This window comes from Bemisia tabaci, chromosome 6 (genome assembly GCF_918797505.1).
Source record: "Bemisia tabaci chromosome 6, PGI_BMITA_v3".
Classification (NCBI taxonomy): domain Eukaryota; kingdom Metazoa; phylum Arthropoda; class Insecta; order Hemiptera; family Aleyrodidae; genus Bemisia; species Bemisia tabaci.
In genome coordinates, this window is record NC_092798.1 from 41,198,673 (window position 1) to 41,225,149 (window position 26,477).

General features: G+C 42.5%; 1 protein-coding gene across 1 annotated transcript in view; it reads right to left on the bottom strand.

Moving 5' to 3' along the window:
- LOC109036419 (uncharacterized) overlaps positions 1-26,477 on the bottom strand; it is a 685,415-nt gene that overhangs the window by 31,245 nt on the left and 627,693 nt on the right. The window contains exons 7-9 of the mRNA XM_019050621.2: positions 25,385-25,486; positions 9,666-9,764; positions 104-309 (exon numbers count right to left, since the gene is read on the bottom strand). Coding sequence (XP_018906166.2) covers positions 104-309; positions 9,666-9,764; positions 25,385-25,486 — 407 coding nt within the window. The remainder of the gene's footprint in view (positions 1-103; positions 310-9,665; positions 9,765-25,384; positions 25,487-26,477) is intronic.

Below are 26,477 nucleotides of genomic sequence, written 5' to 3' on the forward strand. Positions count from 1 at the left end.
ATCTGTGTGATAAGGTCACTTTTTTCGTGGACGGTTACATTTGTTAGATACTTCTAAATGTCCAGACATTATTTTAAAATATATTTATATTTGTAAAATTTACCTGAAGGTGGCGACGACGTTGTTGGAGGGCCAGCCGATGACGAAGGAGGTGTCCGGGGACCTGCCAAGTTTGGTGACGTCACCCATGGCGCTTTTCGTGAGCCACAACTCAGACATCCGATCTTTTTCCTTGAGGTTGGACCGAGAATTCGTCACCAGGAGCAGGTCGTCCAGGAGAAACAAGTGTCTGTCCGGGCTCTGAACTCCCTGAAAGTAAAAATGGAAAATATTTTGAGTTTTCCTTCAAAACCAAATTTATTATCAAGTCTTTAGACTTTCAAATATTTTCCGGTCAGGCATGATCTGAAAAAAAATCCTGAAGAGGAGACGAAACTTAGCGTTCTCCCTACTCAACAACTTTAGAATCTTATGTCATGAACGAGTGCTAAACTGCCGTGCTAAGGAAAAACGCCGTGCGTATGAACACTCGAGAGATGCCAACTTTTCTCCGCAGTAAAAAGTTCATTTGTAAGGAGAGTCATTAGTATTTTCGCTTGAAATTTTGAGATAATTTAGATCTGATTGCGAGTGAAATTCTCAAAGAGAATAATTATAGGAAAAAGATTCACAGATTTCCCAAAAAATTAGTATTTAAATGGAGAAAATTTGTAACGTCTGAAGGCTCATCGGCTTTTTCCCTTAGCACGACAGTAGATGCGCTGTAAAAAAATTGATCCTTCATCACAAGAAAACTGTAACATCAGTATCAACGTTTAATCCGCCGAGAAGAAAGCTTGTTGCGCCTAGAAAGTGACTTGAAACGCCACTTAGAAGCTTTGTGACGACAAAAATTTACTAATCGTGATAACATTTTCTCTTTGGAATATAAAATTGTTGGATCTTATTACGCGTTCCCCTCCCTGATACGAGGACAATCTTCCTCGTCATAGCGGCTTATTTTTCTTCCATTCCGAACTCCATGCTAAACATCTCCATCTCCACCTTCAACTAGTTCCAACAAGGAGTTAGAGATGAAAGTACAGTAAAAGCCACCTGAGTCGACAAACGCCTATAAAAACATCAGAATGAGTTTCCGTCGTATAGAATAAATTGCCTCGCCCGATGAAAAAGTCATTCCGGTATTTATAAGTCACCCCTTTCTTTAAAAAGAGACATAAGCAGCCTTTGAAAAAACGAGCGACACAACCCGTTCTTGCGACTGCGAGGGCGCGACAGAATGGGGGATCCATGAATGGACGAAAAAAGTTGAATGAATCCCGTGTGTGCGTCAGGAGTTAACTCACAACCATGACAGTTCGAATCGATGGAATCCCCCGTGGTATACTGCCGTGCTAAGGAAGAACGCCGTATGAGCCTTCAGACGTTGCCAAGTTTCCTCCGATAAAAACCGAATTTACTGGGCAAATTATGAAAATTATTTTCCAAAATTTTCAGACAATTTTGTACGCAACTTAATCTAAAATATCTGAAAATTTCAAGGAAAAATGGATTGCATTTTGCAAAAAGGAACCACTAGCAATGCAATGTTGCTAAGATTGTGCTACTTCTTTTGTCTTGGAGGAAAAACCCAATTATCCATTAATAGTTTCTACTTTACTCGCTAAAAACTGTAAATTTAAGACAAAAATTACCATCTAAATTCCATAGTTTTTCACGATTTCCGCAATTTTATTGCAAAAGATGAAGTTGCACAATCTTAGCATCATTGCAATGCTAGTGGTTCCTTTTTGCAAAATGCAATCCAAATATGCATTAATGTTGTAAAAAATACACTTTTTATTAAGGGAAATTTGGCGACTCTCGAATGTTCATACGGCGTTCTTCCTAAGCACGGCAGTACACTCCGCAACATCGAATGTCTAAATCCAAGGCATCGCAGTTCGATTAATCGCGATATACTTCTCTGGTAGCGGGTGGTGATGAATGGACTGTCGTCGCAGACGTCACTCGGATTAGTTTGGGACCCTCTTAATCAAGGGGTGTCAGGGGGATGTACGGGAGGGGCGGGGGTCCGAGCCCCGGACCGGATATACTTAGGCCCAATTAAATTCCAATCATTTAGCCCCGCGCCTCGATCTACAAGATGGATGATTGATTGAGGATTAGTTCGGGGAATGACGTGCGTAAGGTGACCGCGTGCGCAAGAACATCACCGGACATCGTTCACTCTTAAGACGAGTTTTTCTTCTTCTTTTAAGCCGTATGACACGATCGACCCTGGTAAAAATGTTGAAGGAAAATTGGCCGCATTCGCCTTTGAAATAGACCTAAAAACTGACCTTGGTTTTGGTCACGTACCGTGATCACAGATGGATTATAGCAGAGTTTAGGATACTCGTTTTGAAAAATTCTAAAAATTTCCGCGTTTCCTCTATCTTCGTCGTCAGCTTTACCTGAGCTTGTGAAATTGTGTTTTTTAAAAAAATTCTAAAAATTTTCGCGTTTTCTCTATCTCCGTTGTCAGCTTTACCTGAGCTTGGGAAATGGTGTTTTTCCTTTGCATTTTTTCTCTTAATCGATAAAAAGAGGAGAAGTAGATTTACGTTGATAACGAACTTAGTAACTTGATATAATTCATTTAACATCAATATTAGGCTCGCGGTATTTCCACTATTGACAGTACAAGATGCTTCGATTCTTTGAATTTTAAAGCTTCTTGGTTTGTCTCTAATTTGTCGAGGTTTCAAATTGAAAAGAATTCTGGGGATGTTGCGTGCATGAACGCGGTTCAAGACGCATACTCAGCGCAAAATTAGAGCTCTGTTGATAAAAAACACCGCAATGTTAAGTCGACGATTTAAAAATATTGACCTAACGAGAAAATTCGAGGCCTGATAGAAAAATGTCCAGAATTTTTGTACCTACCTGAAATTTTCTGACTTTTACTCTACAGGTCTCTCCTGACTCTTCAAAAGATTGTCATTTTCGTACGATGTTGATTTGTGCTGTACAGATTTTGTGCTTTAAAGTGTCTCCAATTTTGAACAGGAGACAGTGCGCTTCGGCTGCCTCCGAATAAAGGATCAGTGAGAAAGAAGCACGGTCTGGACAACAGCATAATGGCTATGCATTCCGTCTGGCCACGTTCTGGGCGCCCGAAAAATGTCCCGAAGGAAGGCGACTGGGCGACCGGAAGCTGACCTTATCTCATCTCTGTTTGGGCGCAGGGTGTCAACGCACTTGTTGCATACTAATCCGCCATTCCCCCGCGCCGAGTCAAAAACCGCGTACCTACCCCAACTTTAGACGTCAGTTACGAGGTTCTTGGTCGGTGGGCGTCCACCGCCCAGACTCCGGGATACCCAGAAACACCGAGTTCCGCCGAAACAACGCAACTGCGGGTGGCCGTCGCGGCGGATGACCAATTGACCACCCACACGTTGTCGAACCGCAAGGAAATTACGGTATTTCCGACCGGAAGAAGCGACAACAGGGCGCCGCTGGTATGAAATGAATCATGAGACGTGGACAGAGCGATGGAGCATGTGCGAAGAGGGGAGGAATGAACCCCGGGCGGGAGGGGGTGTTCGTGCAGTAATTGAAAACCGCAACCGACACGACAAAACGTAAGAAGCTTGCCAATTATCCGATGTTGTCATGTTAGTGGCCGTGCATTGTTCCGTATGCGCTTACCGCAGGAAATGGCTTTTGCTTGGCAGGCCGATAATTGTCGAGTGGATAAAAATGATTCGAGGAGGATTTTGGATTTTGCTCGATGCATTCTGAGTGCGATGTGCATGGTGACTGTCTCTGATGCTGACAGAGCTAAGGGGTGGCAACTTTAGAAAAATCCGAAAAATACAATTCACAATTTCGTCGACAATCGAAAAAAAAAAACAGTCGACGTATGTCTTCAATAATATCACCATTGACATCGGTGGTCAAAATCGATTGTCTTTGGTTTATAGCACCTGGATTTGCTTGATTACAATCTGAATGAATATGCCTTAATGATGAATCTAGGAACTGTCAGTGGAGGAAACATTTGGGAAATTTGATGTAAATATGAACTCACGTAGTTTGCAAAAATGTTTTGACTCCTCAAGAAAATTCAGAGCTTTTTGGGCTTTGTTTCTTCGAATAGAACGGAAATGAACATTTTTTTTTCAAAATTGTCACGTAACATTGATTTTTTTCTCCCTTTTTTCTCCTTCAACTTGCACGATTTGAGGAGGAAATCCAGAAACAGCTCTAGGGTTCCCACAGGAGTTGCAAATTCAAAGATCGCAACAATAGAATCGGCAGCCAGAACCGCCCCATATACATAAAACGAAGGGATTAGTGTCTTTTGGCTAAACAAATACTGATCGCCGAAAACCTGTCAAAACTACCGCTCAATCACGGGGCGAAAGCAGCCCGGTTCTCTTTGACCTGCGAAAAGTAGAGTTGCCACATGGATTTTTTCGAATTCTGTGAATTCAGATTAATTTCGACACTTTAATCATAACTTAATCATCCAGAGCAGAGGTTAGGCATACCCTTCATCAATTTGCGAAAGATCAAACGGCAACCCTGGCGTATACTGTTGATCAGTCTGACAATGAGTCGGCTAGTTCTAGACTCGTGGTCTAATCCTGGTCTACAGCGACTGCTTTCATTTCCGATTGTGCGATTGAAATCAGCCGTTTCCGCCGGTTCTGATCCCGAGGTCTCGGTTATTGGTGTCATATCCATTCACATGTGCCACTCCTTGCTTCACAAAACTTTAAAAGCGGATATTATATCCTTGAGGAAGATATTTAGCGATCATGAGAGTAGCTATACTCATATAGCTAAAAATTGCTATTGGAAAGGGCCTATCGCATCGTTTCCCTCTCGAAGATTCCTGTAGAAAATTGAACGTCCACAAATCACGCACTGTCACAATTTTCTTCCCCTGACCTCTCCTCTCCGTTCTCCACCTAATGATAATTGTGCTCTTCACTGGAAAAAAAAAAAAAAAACAAATTGGATCTAGAGTCCAGACTCTTAAAAACATCGACAAGAAAGAATACTCTTGATTTGATCAGATTTAAGCTTAAATGAAGAACCAAGCCTCTTAATTTGAGCGGATTTCCTTTTGATTTAAGCAAAAATCTGATTGAATCAAGAGTATTTATTCTGATCAATGTTTTCAAGAGTCTGGACTCTAGATCCAATGTGTTTTTTTCCAGTGGTTTCCTTGAGAAGCTGGCTTTCAGAATTCAACCTGGTTTTTGAGCAGAAATTTGGGTTTGAATGAGCGTAGAAAGCCAATGCGCTCTGCGATAAAAGTAACTCTAGGCATCTCAGTTGATTTTACTCCTCAGAATTTCTTGCGTGTGTTGCAGGCAATTAGCGATCTCTGGAAATTTGTAAGCAGCTTGCGTGTATCCTCAGAAAATCGCAAAAATACACATCGGCAAGGTATTATTATTAATGATAGAATTTCAAAAACATAATCTGGGCTTGGAGCGCCTTCAGTTTCCGTGATACTTCACGCTTTGCCACACAGTTAATTTAGTTGCCTATCCGACCCAAACCTATCTAGCATTTCTGCTTTCAGTACACGTACATGTGAGAGCAGCGGCTTGGAGCGCCTTCAGTTTCCGCGATACTTCACGCTTTGCCACAGAGTTAGTTTAGTTGCCTATCCGACCCGAACCCAACTAAAATCTCTGATTTCAGTTCACGCAAAACACGAGTGTGAGTGCTAGTAGCTACCGTAATCCCTTTTAATGCATAGTAAACGAGATCAAAGCGTTCATTTACGTACAATACAAAATTATCAGTGCTCCCTTCTTCTTTCTTTTTTTCTAAATTTCATATTTTGCAATGCATCACGGTAGCTTGCAAATTGCCGACGACATTAAAATGCTTATACTCAATGCAAGTTTGCGAAGGAAGTTTCAAGAAAAGTCTTCAAATTATTTTGTCGGAAAGAAAATAATGATGAAGTTTCTTGAAATCGTAAGTCTTTGACTCGGATTAAGTCCAATGCCCCATTTTCGTGCCCCTAAGTGGACAGTTGGATTACATTTTGCAATAAAAAATCACTACTTCTTGGCCCAGAAAAAACATGATGCTGTTCCTTAACTGGACTGAATTTGACAATAAGGAGTCACTTTTTTTAGAAACACCGTATTTTTCATAAATTTTCCTCATGCAAATATTTGCTTCTATGGTTAAGCCAGAGATAGTCCCTCATTGCAAAATGTAGTTCAACTGACAGTGAGCCAGAAATATTAGTTCCTCATTGCAAAATCCGTGCACTTGGCCACTTTTTTAGCGGCCAGACTGGATCTCGGCGACTTCCTGTCACCCCAGTTGTGATCGGTCGCTCTCGGATGAGCACATCCACCTCGGTCCACTACGATGACCTCGTTTATTATGAAATCTCTCGTAGCGTAAAAATGACATAATTTGAGGTTATGTTGACACAACAAGCCCGAAACCTCCTCGCTGAAGCTGAAATCGACGCGGCCAGACCATGCAGCACGGAGGGGCGTAAAACCAGACCTATCACCCACTCCGACCATCCTCCACACAAAAGCGTTTAATTAGCTAATTGATCGGCTCCAAGTTGGCACTGCTGAGGGGCTCAGCAGTGTCCAATCAAAACCACGTATCGACACACATTCTACATTGGACATACGTGGTTTTTACTCGATAGGGCCGCGATGGTAGCCAAGAAAGTGAAATTGAAAGCTGGCCGGTCGCGGTGGCGTCGCGTCGCTCCGTTTCCGGTTGCCGCTCCGCCAGCGGTTGCCGGATTTCCGCTAAAATCCGCCCACTCTGCATTGTCGAGCGGGAGGAGGCGCGTTTTTTTCGTCAGCGCTGGCATCGACGGCGGCAACCGGTGGGACCGATCGATCGGTATCTATAGATATGAGTGCAAACGCCGGCCGGCGCACTCGTATTAATACCCTGCCCATTACCCGGGTAGATTACGTACTAAGTGGTGCTGTGCCAAATAATGCTAACGGTCCTGGTCGGCCACTCTTGGCGCTCCGGAGAGTCAACCGGCACCCGGCTCTACTGCCCCGACTTCTCGGCCGGCTCTCACAACTATACTGCTTCGGTAAGGTAAAACGCCGTATTAATATTCGGTTGTTGCTAACTTTACCCCACGCGGAAGAAACAACTAAGCGCTGAACCCTGATACTTAAGGTGAAATAGCGCCAACTAAAGGCTGTAGGGCTGAACCCTAAAGCTGCAGGGTTCACAATAAGACTCACTAGAAAAAAAAAACACATTGGATCTAGAGTCCAGACTCTTAAAAACATCGACAGGAAAAAATACTCTTGATTCAATCAGATTTAAGCTTAAATCAAGAACCAAGTCTCTTAATTTGAGCGGATTTCCTTTTGATTTAAGCTTAAATCTGATTGAATCAAGAGTCCTTTTTCTTGTCAATGTTTTCAAGATTCTGGACTCTAGATCCAATGTGTTTTTTTTCCAGTGCTACCTTTAGTTGGTGCTATTTTACATTAAATGTTAGGGCGTAGCGCTGAGTTATTTCTGGCATGCGATTAAGTGTTCATTATGGAGAAAAAAGGGTGAATATTTCTCTTTGTTACAAAAATTTGGAAGTAAAATTCCATGAAAAATGCACACAAAATAACTCATAAGTATTCCAGAAATTAATGACAATTTTCCATTTTATGTAGAGGACTTCGTGGGAACAAAGGAGAAAAAATATTCCTACTTTCACTGTGATAGTCAGCTTTAATGAAACTAATTATACCTTAAAAGATAGAGGGATAGAAGATGTAACCCCTGATCTAGAGAAATAGAGATAATATTCTTACTTCATCACAGAGGAACTCGCGCGGGCCCGCAAACCGTATTAGTAGATAGTAGAAGCTTCGATGGAATACGATGAAGAGATCGGAGTAAGATAAATTGCATCGCCCGTAAACGAAGGCGCTTCACATTACGAGCATCAGTTTCAGCGGGTTTGCTGAAAAAGCGATCATAGTGCTGCGCATGCCACGCTTCAAACTAAGGCTTAACATTTTACTAACATTGTTAATCATTCTTTTGGCCTAAAAGTGATTGCAGTTTAACCAGTTTCTCCGCATAAAAATTCGTAAATTCACGAGCATTACCGACTCAACCATTGAGAGAATCGGAATCCTCATCACAAAAAAATGTTTCCTTCGCAATTTTTCTCATTGCACTTAGGGACGCCCTTATCACACCAAGAAAGCGCTTTTTTTTTGCAAATTTAGATGTAAGAGAAAAAGTAATCTATAGGTTAGATGTAGCCATGATCTTGGTGAAAATTTACTGGTTTTCATAAAATCCTTAAATTCCATTAAACAAAGCCGTAAAATCGATTTTTTTCTTTTTACGACAATTTATTTTCCGATTGCGAGTGCTACCGTGCGTTGATCAAGATCATCAATTTTTCAATTCAAAAGGGAGGGATTCGGTCCACGGTTTGTCGAACAACTCATAGTTTTACTCAAGATTTTCGGTCCGCACTTTCCTCTTCCTGTTAGCATGGTTTTAGAGCGACAAAATCCTCGACAATAACTGACCAAACTTGCAGAAAATCTGTACAAGACCGCTCACTTTTGCACGAAGCTCCACCGATCAACAGCTCAATTAAAGCCCACGATACCACGTTTAAGACCGAGTCGGGGATATCTTAACGACTAACCGCCCGGTGGTGGAGGGGCGGAGGGGTGGAGGGGGGTACAGACGTCATTTTCAGAGTTAATGGGGGACCATCGGCTTGTATCGGTGAACAGAGGAGCTTTTGATGCGCGAAATATCCTTGAGGACCGAGCTAATTTGCTTTTTAATTGGGTATCCACCCACGGGAAAACATCGACGTAGCTAGATTAATGGTGCAATTTGCCTACATTACATTGTTTCTTACGGACAAGGAGAGGATTCTCTGTAAAAATGGCAAGGATCAACATGCATCAACGAGACGGCGAGCTTTCCACCGCCAAAGCCGATCGACACAAAGATGCGATTGTTTCATTGTTCGCCGCGCGATGTCACCGATTTTTGAGAGAATCCGCCTTGTTTTCATTGTAGTGCACGGTGAATGAACGGATCCGTTTGGGAAATAAGGCAACAGTCCGAAGAATTCTGCTCATCGATGGTGAAACTAAAAAAATACCATCCCGATTTGTAGCGTTGCAAATATTTTGTAAAGGATAAAAATTTTGGGAGCGAACAGAAATCATTACTATTTTGGACCTTGACCATTTACAGCATATTTTTCAAGAAGCATTTTCGAAAAAAAGAGAGAAAAGAAATTTAGAGAGTAAAAACGGTAAAATTTAATTTTTGCAGGGTAGGAAACACTTTTTACGAGTTTATTTCTTCATAAAAGCAAAGTTCTTACATTTTACGGTCGAGTTATGTCATTTTTAAGTAAGAGTTGTCGAGAGGCAATTTTTTAAAAAAAAAAACCAAAATGTAAATTTCGTGGTAATTTGAATTGATTGGTGTGCAAACTAATTCCGCGCTGTGAGGTGATTTTTATAGGTAGTAATTAAGATAAATAAAAGAATCTATCACACCAAATTTTATGACGATTCATGTAAGATTCTGGGGGGAAAAAATCTTAAAGAGTGTTCCTTCCTAGCCTCTCATACATATTCCATTAAGTTAATACTCACCATAGTTAGAACATCTCGGTCATAAAGGCGCAGTGAATCGGACGGAAACAAGTCTTGAAACCGCTCAAAATTGCTCTCTTCTTGACGCCGTTTTACAGCCTGCAAACAAACAAAATAAAATTAAGAGGACATGTTCAGAAAATGAGGTCAAGAGTAAAGAAAAGAGGAAAAACCAACGAGAGATGCAAGGATGAAGGGCGGAGACGCGCACCACTCCCCGCGAGGAGTAAACATGTATTTGAAACAAAAGCTCCTTCGATTCCGTGATTATGCAATTTGAGTTACTTCAAGGTTGATATAATTGTATCATGTATCTTGATTCACGAGGGCCATATCTTAACTTGTGTAGCGCTGCGAGGAGGAAACTAAGAGCTTTCATCTTGATGATGTAAATTCAGCTATTTTTAAACCAGAAATTAAATGTACCTGATACCAGTCATTAGGATCCATCAGCGCAACATCTTGACTCGTTTCAAGTTTTTGATTAAGCGACGATACTTGTGCAAACGAGGAGACGCCTTCATTTTCGAGGATATACAATATAAGTCACTCGAAAGTCAAAATAGTAGTGATCTGTACCCTAAATTTCGGTGGACCGAAATATTTTAACTCGTGTTTATATGAGTAAAAATATACAAAAAAAAGAAGAAAAAAATTGAATACTCCAAGAAAGAAGCGATCACACAGTCCTACAGGGTTATTCAAAAGTCACGCACCACTGGCCATAAGTTTAGTTCTGATTAAGATGTCGATTTGCGGTTTGTGACGTTTTTCCTCATATTGAGAGGGAAACTTTTTAGGTACTTTCCAGTTTTTGACCCCCTCAGGGTGAGGGGGCGGGGTGCAACTCAAAAATTTCAAACGACCACTCCCCTCATGGCCAGTGGTGCGTGACTTCTGAATAACCCTGTATGAAACCGAACCCTTGGTAAGAAGAAACTGAAGTGAAGATTTTTTGCTCAGATTTTCCTAACCAAATATATTCACCCATAACGACCCAGCTTCCTATGGAAACAACTCCAGTCCCATAATTTTCGCTTAAACCCATACAATTGAAGGGCGGCCGAATTTCATCAGCGGCGTCTTGAGCCGGGGGTGGGTGGAGACAAGATGGGCGATAACAAGGGGAGGGGGTGCGGCAAACTTCACCGGAGCTGATTCATCCTCCAACACGCGGAACATCGCCGTCAACTGGACCGAAAATCCCCCGCACGGCAAGAGAAAAACAAACCTTTTTCCGCACGAACTGCCAACGTGGGGTGCCCGTCGATAACTATTGATTGAATCACCTTAATTCACCTCTCGTGGAATCCTTACAAATTAAAGATTCCCGCCAAAGCTCACGATACCCTCACACCTATTTACATTCCTCCCGTCGCTGCTCGTGTGGCGGTTCCTTCCAGCGTGAATGATCGATTATCGATAATTCCCCGTTTGAAGCTATGGTAAAGAATCGATTGTCACGGTGTGCATCGTTTATCGATATTTTTCCATGGGTTTAAATGGCAGATCAATCGATTTCCTTAAGATTTTTCCCCATGAGATATCGACGATTCAGAGCGCGCGGCTGCCCGCCTCCGAGCTTCAAAAAACGATAGCGGCTCGAATTAACTCCGTTCAAGGCCGCGCGGGGCGCTAAATACGGATGTTAAAGCCACGTTCGTGCTCTTCCAGACCCCTCCGGCATTTGGCGATTGAGATACAAACTGAGTTACGACTTGAGAGGACTAGAGGAGCTCAAATGCTAGATCAAGGAGGCTGTATTGGAAGGAAGTGGGCATGAATTGGACCGCGTTATTAAACAGAAAGGAACCAAGCCACATCAACTATGGCCAAATTTAATCGGGCAATTTTATTTTTTTCATGAAAACGGTTCTGCGGATTTTTGTGCAAATTTCAGTGAATTTTCTCCATTATACAAAGCAAATTCTTTAAAATTTTCAAAGGAATCTGCACAGATGTTCTCTCGTAAAAAATGTAATTTCCCTGTTGAATTTGGCAGTAGCTGATGTGGCTTGGTTCCTTTCTGCTTAACGCGGTCAAATTAAGAGCGAATATTTTATAAATCGTGGCTTGACTGATAAAAGGGCGTAACTGGACTTAGAGATGGGCCGAGAAAAGCGTTAAGTTAAATGGATGACAGGGTTCGCATTATGTCAGGAGGGCGAGGAAATATGATTCCGAGTGGGAGTTAGTTTCCCTCGTCCAAAAATTAAGAAGTAAATTAGTTGAAACCAGAAGTTAGAAAAACGCAATTAATGAAAGGTTTTAGGTTGATTTCTTATTGATGATAGTATCGATTAAATTGGCATTTGGAATTATTGAAAATATATAAATTTTCGGTGTCATTTAATCGCACCGATTCATTTTCTTAACCTCAGATGTATCAGAACAATCTTGTTTCGATCGCTTGAAATTTATTTTTATTCTCCTAATTTTCTTTAAAAAAATTGCGAGAAAGAAGTACCGGCCATTTTGGGATTATTCTAAATTTTCCTGAGGTCAAAGGAAGGGCTCTGAAACTGGTCCCTTCTTCGAGTTTTCTCGTGCTTCCTTTTTTATATCTATTTTGCTAAGTCTTGCCTCGCGCGCAGTGAAATTTTCCTTCATGTGATCCTTCTACGTTCGAAGTAACAAACTTCAAATTTGTCAAATTCGTGCTTCTCATTTTTCGCTCTCCCACTGTTCTCCTTTACCGAGAATCCAGCCTACCCAACATGCTGCCTCTCCTATTAACTTGCCCCAGTTTTTCCCAACTTTTCCCGCTTTTCCAGATTTCCCCTCCCGACAATAACCGCCTTGCAAACCGCTTCCTGGAAACTCCGCGAGCATGTTCCTCGGACACCTCCCTGAATTTTTAAAATACCAGCGCGTAGACCATAATTTCATACGTCGATATTTGGAGCGGATCTATGAGCGGGGCAGGAGCAGCGCGGCACGGTCCAACGATCTAATTTCCGATGATCCCTATTGTTCCGGCGATCAATGGCCGCACGCGTTGGAAGTTGGCCGGCCGGCTCCCGGCGTCGGATCCACGGAATAACGGCACCGACCAAATCAAATACCCCGAAAGAATGGAGCCGAAGCCGGAGAAAGGAGAGAAAAACTAACAAAGACCATCACAATGTCAAGCTCACGGCGGGATAATTTCGCGCTGGCCATCGCCATCCGGAACACTTTCAGATTGATTTAATTAAATTTTCATAACACGATTACACCCCCCCCCCCCCTTAGTTGCTGGGGAGCCCCCTTATTTGGAACACTTTTCATCTCGGATGCGCGCGAGGCGTCCGAAAGGGCGATGCTGCTAGCGCATCTACCGGAGCCATGGACTGAAAAAAAATTTTCGGCGTTTTTACCAAGGTCCGTTGGTACCTTTACCATCTCAGTTTTTTTTTACCAATTATTGGTAATTTTACCAAGACAGACTGGTAAGCTTACCTAAAAACCGGTATTTTTACTGTTTTTTTTTTCAGGTAAGAATACCACTTTTATTGGTAATCAATTCCTGGTAACTTTGTCATTTTATCTCGGTAATTCTACCTCAGTCGATAAAAAACATTGGCGTTTTTACCAAGGTCCAGTGAAATTACCGAGAAAGTTCAATAATTTTACCGAAATTTCTCGGTAAAATTACCAATTCCATAAACGGTAATTTTACCAAGAAAAAACTGGGATCAAATAGAACCCTGAATTCTTGGTAATTTTACCCTTTTCTTAGTAAATACACCGAGATTTTTTTTTCAGTGTGCCATGCAGGTGTTACTGTAATTTTTAATGCGTTAATGCGTCAAGTATGGGTAAGGTCTCGGAAAATTTCATTTGCACTAAAAACAGGAATAGTGGCATCTATAAACATACCAAGCAGAGGCACCACAGAAATCCGTGATTTTAAAGTTATCGTTAAAGCTTTACCAATCGAAAGGATTAGCATTTTGTAGAAATAATTCACGAAAAAAACAAATAATCCATGAAATCGACTTTATTCACAGAATCGTGCCCCAAAGTGGTCGACGACTGTCTGACAATGAATACGGTGTGCTCATACGTTTAAATATGTTCACTCCCTCACGTAATTTAATACGTAAGGTTTTGGACAGATATGACGACTGTAAGTCTTCGTAGGGCTTCTCATCCTTTAACACTGACACAGTGGGGGCGTCCGACTTTTCCTATGTGCGATAAAATAATTTCGAGGGAAGTGGTGTGACTAAATCGACCGAATCATCGGAAAATAACATGACAAATAATTAATACCATTATAGATTTGAGCTAATCACGCAGGATCACACCTTTTTGCAGGGCTTCGCTGGTGAATTTCAAGCATGGAGTTGGAGACTGTGTCAGTTCCATTAATTATTATGAAATTTGTTTCATAGATTTTTTTTTTTGGGGGGGGCTGATAAAGTAAAATTCAGATAAAAAATTGAATCTAACCTGACATAACTAAAGTATGGAATCGATGGCTAAAGTGCGAAACCACGAACCTCCATTACGATGTTTCGAACTTTTCACTCCTCCATTACTTCTTCGAAGAGAAGCGAGCCTACTATACGTATAAGGCTTGCTACAGAATAGTCTACTAACATAGAGGACAAATCAAAGAGGTTTATAAAAAAATTACGTCAACTAGTAGAAAAAATAATGTCTGACAGGAAGTCTACGACGTCGCAGACGGAGACACGTAGTTTTGCACTACATCGAATTATTGCGCGGATGAAATTATATTGCATATGTTTCGAGAGGACAATTTTTTGTTCAGAGACTTTGCGTACGTATGACTTTCATTTCCTTACTGCTCCATAAAAATTGACAATCAAAACACCCGGTTTAATCGTAGCATAAGAGGATTAATACTATAGCTCCCACTCGCTCCGATCAGTTCGCCTTCAATATCCTGATAGGCAATGTGAACGCCTTAGGAGCGGTAATAGTTTCTTGCAGCAGTTTGGTCACTTTCACTCGGTTTAATCGTAGCAATACCAAAATAATACCCCACTTGAGCTGTTTCTCACTAGCTTTGAACAGTTTGCTTTCAAAATCTCGATAGTGCAACTTCCGCAGCTTGGTATTTGAGAGTTGATTTAATTTTCCGAAAAAACCGATGGCACCGCCGTGTTCTTCGCACAATTGTGATTATTAAAATCCCAAACGTCCCTTTTGATAAAAACTTGATAACTTCATTAATTTACTTCTTTTATTTTACAAGGTGGAGAAATGGTGCTGGGTTCACACCATTTCGCGGGGAAAACAAAGCCAAGAAGTTCCAAAAATTAAAATTAGAGTCAAAATTAAATTTTTGAACTCTACTGCGTACCAGTACGAAACCAGACTCTAATTTTAATTTTTGGAACTTCTTGGCTTTGTTTTCCCCGCGAAATGGTGTGGAACCAGCACCATTCTCCACCTTGTTACATACAGTTCGGGCCACTTCTTAGCGTTTTTTTTTCATCTTTAATTTTATTTAGTTACTTATTTATTTCGGAAAATTTCTGCCGTTTCTCACACGAGATCATAGCTTTTGCAGCTACTTCGGAGGCTTGGGCCAACATCGTGTGTGGCGTCATCTGGAGTCGCGAGCGACATTTCCCACCGCGGCTCGCTTCCTGGCGCGGTCCGCGGTGTCCACGGGAGGAGCCAACTCATCTGTCAGTCACGCTACGGCTCCTTCCGGCAGGAGCCAAGAGGGGTGGTCCAGCTCCAGCAGGATCTTCGCGGCCTCTTTGAATCGGATTCTGGATTGCAACAACTCCCCCGTTGCCGGCAGCGGCAAAATCACCGTCACGAAACTGCATTCAAGCCTAAATGGAGATGTTGCATATGTGAGGAATTTGCGATTTGACTGTTGATTCTTAGGTAAAAGTTTGCGAGAAACACGATGGTACCACTGGTTTTCTCTGACATCAACTCCCAAGCTCAAAAAAAGCCCTCAAGTTGAGGCCAAAATGGAGGGGATATCCCACGCTAACCTGAGAGTCCACCTCTACACCAAGACTAACTCTCCATGCAAAGATAGGGAGCAAATACATCGACAGGGCTCCCACTTTCTTTGGGGACTCTAAAACTGAAATCGCGGCAATCCTGTCAATGTATTTGCTCCCTATCTTTGCATGGAGAGTTTGTCTTGATGTAGATGTGGACTCTTAGGATAGCGTGGGATATCCCCTCCATTTTGGCCTCAACTTGAGAGCTTTTTTTGAGCTTGGAGCTTGATTCCAGAGAAAACCAGTGGCACCGTCGTGTTTCTCGCGAACTTGTACGTAAGAATCAACCGTCAAATCGCAAATTCCTCACACATGCAACATCTCCATTGCACTCTTTTAAGATGCACTCTGATGATTCTACACTTTGTGGTGTGGTACTTCAAGCATTTCAAGTACAGCTTTTTTTACTCAACTGGTGTAAATTAGTGAATTTTCGCGATGATATTGCAACCTAGCCGGTGCAATCGAATCGATCCGCCGATGATGCATCGTCCATCGGTCCATCCATCATGCGCACAGTGACTAAATCTATGTGTTCCCGGGCGAAACGTAACCCTATTATTATACAATCATGGTTTCACAGAAAATGGTTGGGATCTCAAAGTAGGCTCTTCAAAATGAGCCTGTGGATATTCCAGAAAGCGCTGATAAATACAGGTAAGATAAATAGACGAATCTCTCTCTAAATGTATAGAGATTAATGCACGTTGAATTTATCCAATCATGTCTAAAGAACTGATGTAGACGAAAGATGATCCACATGAAGGGACTCCGAGTAGTTTTTGTCTTATGTTACAAGTGGCTAAATAGATTATCTTAAGCAACAATTTTTTCTTTTTTTAAATTGTTGTGTATGGCAATCCTGGAGAATCCTCTCTCTAAAAATCGACATTTTAAAGAATTATTTTACCCGAGTCGAGTTGAGTCCAATAGCTTAGTTCAGAAATCGTAAAATCGCAAAGAAAGGGATCTTATTTTAAGTTCTTGTTCGGGAGACTTTTAAAGCGAATTTCCAAAAATGTTCAATTTCTTGAAAACATTTGACAATCGATTTCCAACATGCAATAACTTGGTCGATTTTAAGTTTAATTCTTTAGAAGACGTGAGAAAATGCAGAGACAACACATGGGATGCATAAAAAATCGAACCAACTCATTTGGAGACTTTAACGCTCATTTAGTAAAGTAGAGCTGACAAGAATGGTTGAAAAAATTATCAATTATCACCTGTCATCGAAGGGAGTTATAAGTTTGCATGGGTGAGTCATACTAGAACAAAAAGAACACTTAAAAAAATGAAGGAAACTGCTCACCTATGAGGAAAATGTTCCCTGTAGTGTAAGAATTAGTCTCGGAGGTTGACGCTCAGATTTGCCTGATGACGGAGACCCATGACCAAAGTTGACCAACCCAAAAACCAGTAAACCAACCCAATTTGTAAAAAAAAAATCGGCTAACAAAGTGCTCACCTTGAAATTCATCTGTCATCATTAGGCTAAATTTCATTTTATTTTTTCTAGAATATGTTGCTCATCAATCATCATCTGGCGAAAAGAAACGTTGACCGCGGGACTTACATTTTTGCATCACTCCATTACAGTTGTTAGTACGGGATCTTTAAAATATATTGTCTCTGATTACTACATCTCCGAAGAGCCTTTGAAAGAAACGCCGACGTTACTGGTTATTGGTTCGTTTGTTAGTTTATTTGTTTTAATGGATGTTTCCGGTTGTGCGGCGATGAGTCGCGGTCTCCAGCCGCGCGCCTCTTTCGCTGAGCACCACGACTACACTGCCGTGCTAAGGAAAAACGCCGTATGAACCTTCAGGCGTTGCCAAATTTCCTTCGATAAAACACGAATTTCTCGCGGGTAAAAATATGAATATTTTTCTTCCAATTTTTCGGATAATTTTGTTCGCAATGTCACCCAAAGTTCCTGCAAGTTTCAGGCAAAAATATTCATAACTTTCCTCAAAAATAAACATTTTAGTGAAGGAAATGTGGCAACGTCTGAAGGTTCATACGGCGTTCTTCCTTAGCACGGCACTACAACCCACAGATTATCGACCCTGCCCCCTCGCGCTCCGGGGGGAGGGGCGGGGGGGGAGGGGAGGCATAAATCTGTACGACAGTGTGGAAAATTATTTCGAATTCATTGTGATCCTGACGGCTGGGATGACCATCGACCATCGATCGTCCGATTCGAATCCTTGGCTCTCGGCCAGGCCCCGGCCGCAAACGAGGATGAACGGCCCCGCTGGCTGCCGTTCGAAAAAGAACCCTCCGATTTACGCGGCAATATCTTCAATTTACCTGGCTCTGTCTATCCAAAGCTCCGCTGTCGTTTGATGGGATCTATCCGATTTACGCAGTTCTGCTCGTCCAAGGCCGCGCTGTCGGTGAATGGAATCTCTTTCGATTTATGCAGTATCGTCAGGCCGTTGTTTACGAAATTCAACCATGCGTAGGACAATGTAGTTCCAGCGAAAGGAAGGTATTTTAGACTCGATCAAGTACATTATAAGTGACTAGTTGCTTGGTAAAATGTTGGATGCGACTGGTTTGATCCAAAATCGACTTCTAAGCTTTCAGAAAGCTCTTAAAGTTGCAGCAGCAGAAATGATGGTGGAAACACGTGCCTCGGCGGATCTAGGAAGTTGGCAATATTGTTTTTTATCCATTTAAACCTACGACAATGTATAGATACTCAAAGAGGCCAAGTTCTCCCCCCAGAATCGATTATTCTATTCAGGTTTAAAGAAAACAGAAGGAACAGTGTTGCCAACTTCCTTCATCCGCGTTTGAACACATTTTTAAAAGAAGCCCGCCGCATAGTGGATCGAGTCAATCCAAGAGGTCGGACATGAAATTTTTTACTAAAGCTGCAAATTTTGGTGTTTGATTCGTCATATTTTATATTTTCAGGGATGCCTCTGGAAAAAAAAATTCACGTGGAAACCAATGAAACCACTTTTAAAATCTCAAAGTTTTGTAGAAACGGAGTTATAAGTTTTGAAAGTTTCCAAATTTTGTCTGATCTCTCCCACTGACTCGATCCACCGTGCGCCGTCCTGCTCGAAGAGTCTCCTAGAGTAATCTCGCACCATATACCTTTGAGTGTACGCTCGCACTGCCCTGTTGCCCCGAGTACATAGACTATGTGCGGAAGTCAATGCTCAGACAATCGCTTTATGACAACTTTGAGCTCTAATGAAGAATCAAATTCACTCCGAGCTCTTACACAATCACCCACAGCAATCATTCAAATTTTAAAGAGCAACCAGTATTACGTTCTTGTTCTCGGCGCTCAACTTTTCCGCGGAACTTCAGGACGTTCCGCTTGCCTCGGTTCCATCCGGCGCTTCCCGTCATACTCCGGCGACGTCGAAAGGAACAGTACAATCCCGGCTCGCACTTTTGTCATCGGCGGCGCCCGGGCCGTTCCGGAACTGGATCTCGGTTTGTAAGCCAGCCCATGAATGAGAGCACCGCCGCATAATCCGGAGGGCGGGGCGGGGGAGGGCGACAATGGATGAATGATACTCGAGCCGGAGTACCGATCGCTTTCGGTGATAACCGCAATCGGACCTCGGAGGGCAGAAGCGGGCCGGGTCGCATCAACTCGTGGGCCCTGGCAGTGCTTGTATCGTTCGGGGTTCGAGGTCCATGAGATATTGCGGCTCCGGGTCGGGCGTTCATCTGCCGACACCTTTGAGATCCGCTGGCCGTCATCGGAGTCTGCTCCGGTTTTCGCGCCGCAAATGGGTCATTAGCTCGCATCGCGCCCACGCGCCCAAGCCGGGAAAGCGACCGCGCGTCGATTGTCGCTTTCGACGTCGAGAGGAAATGCAACCGTGTGACGTCGTTGGCGTCATTGCCTGGTCCCTTAGTGAGCATTTTGCGATGATAACAACTAGTCTGGCGCAGAATACGTCGTTTCCCTCATGAAAGAACGTGACGTGAGAAAATGCAGAGACAACACATGGGATGTATGAAAAATCGAACCAACTCATTTGGAGACTTTAACGCTCATTTAGGAAAGTAGAGCTGACAAGAATAATTGAAAAAACTATCAATTATCACCTGTCATCGAAGGGAGTTATTATAAGTTTGCATGGGTGAATCATACTGGAACAAAAAGAACACTTAAAAAATGAAGGAAACTTCTCACCTTTGAGGAAAATGTTCCCTGTAATGTAAGAATTACTCTCGGAAGTTGACGCTCATAGATTCGCCTGATGACGGAGACCCATGACCAAAGTTGAGTTGATTGGTTCAGTAAACCAACCCAATTTGTAAAAAAAAAAAAAAACCGGCTAACAAAGTGCTCACCTTGAAATTCATCCGTCATCATTAGGCTAAATTCCATTTTATTTTTTTCACAACACGTTGCTCATCAATCATCATATGGCGAAAAGAAACGTTGATCGCGGGACTTAAATTTACCTGGTCCCTTGGTGAGCATTTTGCGATGATAACAACTAGTCCATTTTAATATTGCCAAATTTCCCCTCGTAAATTGCTTATTAACTGGGAAAATCTTCGGCATTCCTGACTGAAAATTTCACCGATTTTTCTTCAGATTTCTCATTAAAATCAGAAACATTTTGTTTCAATTCACGCAAGATTTTGCGTGGCAATGCTAAATTCCAGTAGTGAAAATTCGGGAAGAGTGGAAAATACAAATGAGAAGCAATTCCAAAGGTAGGTGTAAAGTTTAGTTGGACCGCGTTTAGCAGAAAGGAACCAAGTCGTATCAGCTGGGCGATTTAATTTTTTAAGAGGGAATGCTCGTGCGAATTCCTTTGAACATTTTAAGAAAATTTGCTTCGCACTGTGCAGAAAATTTACTGAAATATGCACAAAAATCCGCATGACTGTCTTCATGTAAGAAATTAAAGTGCCCATTTGTCAACGACTGATGTAACATTGGTTCCTTTCTACTTAACGTGGTACAGTTGACACCCGTTCGTTGACAACATTCTCCAATTCCCTGCAGGGTGAGCTGTAAGATCTTATGATCGGCCATTGTGTCCTCAGTGCTTATACTTGGGGTCCATTAACAATTTCACACCAAAATACGTAATCCTTCGTGCGTCGAGGAGCACACATAATAAAACTGCGCTGTTCTAGCGTCGACGAAACAGAAACACCACAGACAAGTCATCGAGCAGAAGAATTTGATCCCATCGTCGCGTCGTGGCCTGGACATTCCTGTCGTGGGTCGCCCCCCGTGACCTTCTGACCCGCCCGCCGTTTTTTTGCGTGGTCTGCCAATCGTGAGCTTCCGATTCGAGATATCGATCCGACTTCGATATATTTCCACGCTTTCAAGGTGCGAAACGGAGCGATTAATCGACGGATCGGGCGGCCGGACGGCCCACGGAGCGCGAAGATGCCATCTGGACCATTCCGCGACGCGGCGTCCACGATGCGGCGACCTTCACCGATTTTACACTTGCCTCTGTTCCGTTCCGTTATCTGCGCCTGCGCCAGTTCACCGCCCTCCCGCGATTTCTCGCCGCATAATTTCGGATCCGTTTGCATAATGCGCGCTATTGTTTTCGCGGCCGTGCACCGGCCCCGGGTTGCCAGCTCCGATGCAGTTGCAACGGTTGCGTTTAGCAAGAGGAAGCGGAGTTTTCGTGTGGAAACAATGGGCTTCTCTCGGAAATCGATTGGCAGGATTCTCCGTACGAATCATACTCAACCGCAGTGTCATTGATGTCTTCTTCTAATCATACTTTTTCAAGAATGCTTACTCTGAGCTATCTGAGGGGCGTCACTTTTGCTAAATCTTGAGGAAGAGGGGAAAACTTTAGGAGAGGCAAAATCTGCTTCGAAGAGGAAGGGAAGGGGTGTCAAATTACAGAAAGAGGTAAAAACGATTCTCGAAAGTTCATCAACATTCACAAAAATCAGGTCAAAAAAGGTCCCGAACATTGTATACGTTGACACAGTTGTTATTATTAGGCACCAATATTCTTTAGGCGGACGCCTTTCTTTGTTGAAAGTTGGTGCCGTTCCGTGGCGGAATTTGCGATCTGTTAATATAATCGCAAAACCTTTTGTCTATGATTATTAGATGAATTGTATCCTTAAAAATCTCTTCCAAAACAATCCTGGAAAACATTTTTCTAGAATTTTTGCCGCTCGATTAATTCCTTTCAGAATTTTCTTTTTATTTCCAAGATGGCTGGTGCTTAAACCTTCAACATCACCATCAGCAACACAGGCAAAATATTACGAACCCCCCGAAGGCTACTCTATACTATCTATCCTACGGTCCCGGTTCTCCGTTTCCGTTCAACTAAAATTTAGAATTTTCTAAGATCTCAGATACTATGGATGTTCTTTTCAACTCGCTGCAATCCATGGGTCCAGAGCGGAAGGTCCGGGCATGTATGTGATGCTGCGAGCTGAAAGACGTAAGGATGGTCAAGTTGTCTTTACATCTCTCAAGAGTTGCTAGGTATTCTAACCGCAAATATTTGTCAATATTTGACTACGAAAGGGTCGTATTGACTCATGACGATGGTGAGAATTTTAACATCTCGTGCTCACGGTCCAGGCAATGTCCGACAAGAGAGCATTTTGTTCCGCGCAAAACAAACTTCGCTTCTAAATTGCGCAGTACATTCCGTGTTAGGCTGCTCGGTGATTCTGTTGCAGAAAACCACTCCTTGAACCGTCGTCGCTCTTCTAACGAAAGGGCGTAACTCTATTCCCACATGAGCCCTGAAAAGCATAGAGTTAAAAGGAGCACAAGGTTCACGTGGATATTGAGACACGCCCTTATACCAAAGAAGAGACGAAATATCTTGGAGTGGAGGGAAAAATCAGGCTTCATAGAATGTTTTAGGGATACGTCTTGAAAGCTTTGTCTTTGATTTGAAGAAAAATATTTTGACTGCATTTTTTTAACCAGATAAAAATTTCTCTTGATTATTTTTTTTTCTTTGGGAAAAATCTTTCTCAATTCAAAAGAAACTTTTCTAAATTCAAAGGAAATAAAATTTGTAACAGATGAAACAACTGCATTATATTTAAAAACAAAATAATTAATTGAATCAGTGAGAAAGAAAACACACCAACTCGAAAAAATGAAAATAATCAAGACACACAAAAAACTGCACAGTAGGTGAAGAAGTTAGTTTAAGAAAAATATTTTTGGTGGCAAAAGATGGATACTTGAGGACACTTTAAAGGTCCAAGTTGGAACAGATGCGCTACCTTCAATGACATTAATGAAAGTTGACTGTCTTTAATGGAAATTGAACATTTTTGAGTCACCGAGAGAGTGTGTTGACGTTCTCACTGATTCAATCGGAATTCAAGAGGGAAGCCTTTCACTCTAGAAAAAAAAAATTTTTATCAAAGAAGGAGAGCGAAAAACATTTCTGAGGTCAAACAGAAACAAAATTTTCTTATAAAAACAAAACAAACATGTTTAGCTATTCATCTGAGTGGTGTTTCGTGCGCATTCCTGGAATGAAACTAATATATTCTGCGCAACGGCAAAGGCAACAGGTGCGGCAAGGTTGACGCAGCGAAATTCGAAGTCAAGGCACCGCGGCAAAGGTATTTGCCCGGTAGCGAGGCGATCATCCCAACATCGAACATCTCATAACACCGATCGCAAACGCAAAGGTCAACCGATAACCCGGGGCCGATCCCGACCGTAAATCAGGTGCCCCGTAAATAAAGTTCGTCTTTTCACCCGGTTTGTCCTCGACTCATCTCGGGTCGAGAGTCAAGAGGAGGCCATTGTCACCCGACGTAACGCAAAAACCCCGCAACTCCCATTAAAAAATAATGAGGATACGCGGTTTCTCGGGGCATTGTCAACCGTTGTAGGCTATTCTGCCATGCTAGGGAAAAACGCCGTAAGAACATTCGAGAGTTGCCAAATTTCCTTCAATAAATTTTTTATTTTTGAGCAAAATTATTCGTATTTCTCCTTGAAATTTTCAGATATTTTCGATCAAATTGCGAACAAAATTATCTGAAAAATTGGGGAAAAAATATTTACAAATTTCCCCAAAAATGTGTGATTTACCGACGGAAATTTGGCAACGCCTGAAGGTTCATACGACGTTTTTCCTCAGCAAGGCAGCATTGTTGTCCGGCCGAAAGTGAGATGAACGCAGAAATGATAAAATTGTTATGATCATGATCGCGCGCCGGACGATTAAATCGGCATTCCTCGGGAGCGCCCGCGCGGTCAGATAATCGATTTATTTGCGGACTCCAAGCGAGATACCCATGCGATGTATCCCACATCGATCGTCGATGGATACCAAAGGTAATTCCTTTCGATGTATCGAATATCGTGCGATATATTGCTCTTCTCGAGCCGTCAGATAATCGATTTATTTGCGGACTCGAAGCGAGATATCCATGCGATGTATCGCACACCGATCGTCGATGGATACCAAAGGTTATTCCTTTCGATGTATCGAATATCGATGCGATCCATCGCTCTTCTCGAGCCACTTGAGAATGGGTTTTGTCGCAGCCCCCCCGCGGGTGGGTCGTTCCAGCTGCGAGGGGTTTTGAGGACTTTGCAGGTAGAAAGTGACGTGAAGAACTCCGGGTTGTTTTGGTGGACTCGTGAAATATTATGTGCTCCTCTCGAATGCGTGCGACTCAGGTGCTTTAATCGGAGATTATCGTGGAAGAAAAACACTCTACATTTTAATAGGATTTAGTATCGTCGGGACATAACAGCGTAATATTCCTGCTCTTGAAAATTCCAATCCCTCGCGAACTAGAGTTGCGAATTTTGTAAAAACGCTGAGCAAAATTACGGCGCTGTAGTTAGCCATCATAAAATATTCGAGTATTTCTAGAAACAGTTTTTCCTCGGAGCTCCTATTGAGCTTTTTAAATGGACGGATTTAACCGAACTCAGCCGTTAAAGTCTCTGAGATGGTGATCAGGCAATCAAGCATGTTAATGGTACGTTGTGAAAGGATTCGGCACTATACAGTTACTAACTTGACACCTTTTTGAGTTGCGTTAAGTTTCCGAAGGAACTACAATTACCAAAAGACTCAAGTTAATGATACGCCATGGTAATATTAAGTCATACGAGAGTGTCCTCATGTGGAAGAGTCCCATAATATTACCATGGCTAGTCATCGATTCTCAACTCTACTTTTCTATACATGCGTTAAAGTCTCTCGACTACTGGGTCGTATTCGATGCCGCAAACAGTCGTTCTATCGCTGAGATTGTATCAATATTGACTGGCTCAACATGAAAGCATGCATATCCTCAAAAGTCGATGGAGTAATCCGTGAGGACGAGTTTTCGTGATTGATATTTGATTCTGATGCGTACAACATGGCAATGAAAAGCGAAAACTGTCAGAAATTTCCTCTTTTGCAGCTTTCCTAACTTTCATCCCAACATTTTTTTGAGTTTATATGGTATTGTTTTGAGCCAAACTATACATCGAACCACTATCAAATACGATCCATTAATGTTACCTTAAATCTCTCCTTGATGATAACACTTCACATGAGAGTCATCTGCAAAATGCCGGCACGTACCATCGCCTCGGCTGATTATCATCTTTATACACTTCTTTTCTATCCCGCATTAAAGTCTCCGAAGTGACGGATGTCACAACCCCCCAAGTCGACCATCCTAGGATGAGCTTTCGTATTATAACTTCAAAACATGAACCCAGAAACAAGGCTTTGGTACGAAGAGGAGGGAGAGTCTTACCTGGTTGACGCGGGTCCTGACGGTGGTGGTATCGTCATGATCTGTTCGGGGATCATCGAGCAGGTTTGTCAGGTACTCTTCGTATTGAGTCAGTCTTTGCACCTGAAACACGAGAGACATGAAACCACGATTAAGATACCATCTAAAAACAGTGATCTTTCCTAACGACACCGGGAACGACCTCTCGAGGGGGTCGCGGTTATTGTAGAATGCGGGTTTGATCGATAAAGCGTGATAGTGCTGCAGCAGGAGATGCTACCGCTTTTTGGCTTCCGTGGACGGAGATACAGGGTTATTCAAAAGTTACGCACCACTGGCCATAACTTTAGTTCTAATTATGATATCGATTTGCGGTTTGTGGCGTCCTTCCTCATATCGAGGGGGAAACTTTTTGAGGTACTTTTCAGTTCTTCACCCCCCCCCAGGGGGAGGGGGGGCGGGGGGCAACTCAAAAATTTCAAATGGCAACCCCCATCATGTGATACATCGTTAGAAAGAGCATGAAAAAAGAAAATTTTTGGCGCAAACCGGAAGTCGATCTGACCCCCCTGTCAAAAGTTAGGGGGGTCCAAAGGTTATTTAGGGGGTCCGTACCTTCATTTTATAGAGTAGCTTCGGCGGCTCTTGGACATACCGTTTCTCTTTTCAAAGAGTCCTCGAATACTCCAAGTCTGATACCGAAGTCTTCATATTGCCCCGGGCCACCACAGCCCCCCCGTAGGGGGGGATGGGCCTGTTACATTGAAACATTGCATTATAATGCGAAAAGTCACAGAAGAGCTTCAAACTTAGCATCAAATCCGAGTGGAACTTCTTGCCAATGTTAACGCAAACGCAGCCTGCGACTATAAAGTGAGTTTTCAAAACTCTTAGCCCCCTGCCCCCCCTCATTTTTGGTTGCAGAGCGGGTAAAAACCGGGAAATTCACTACAAATAATGCCCGAAACTAATGTCCAACTTGAGGAGGACCCTTGAAACGTTGCGATCAGTCGGAGCATTCAAATGCAAGGACTGCCACCCCCTTAAAGTACGGAAATATCTAAAACACCCCCGCTGCTCCCCTCATTTTTCGTTACGGAGCGGGTAAAAACCG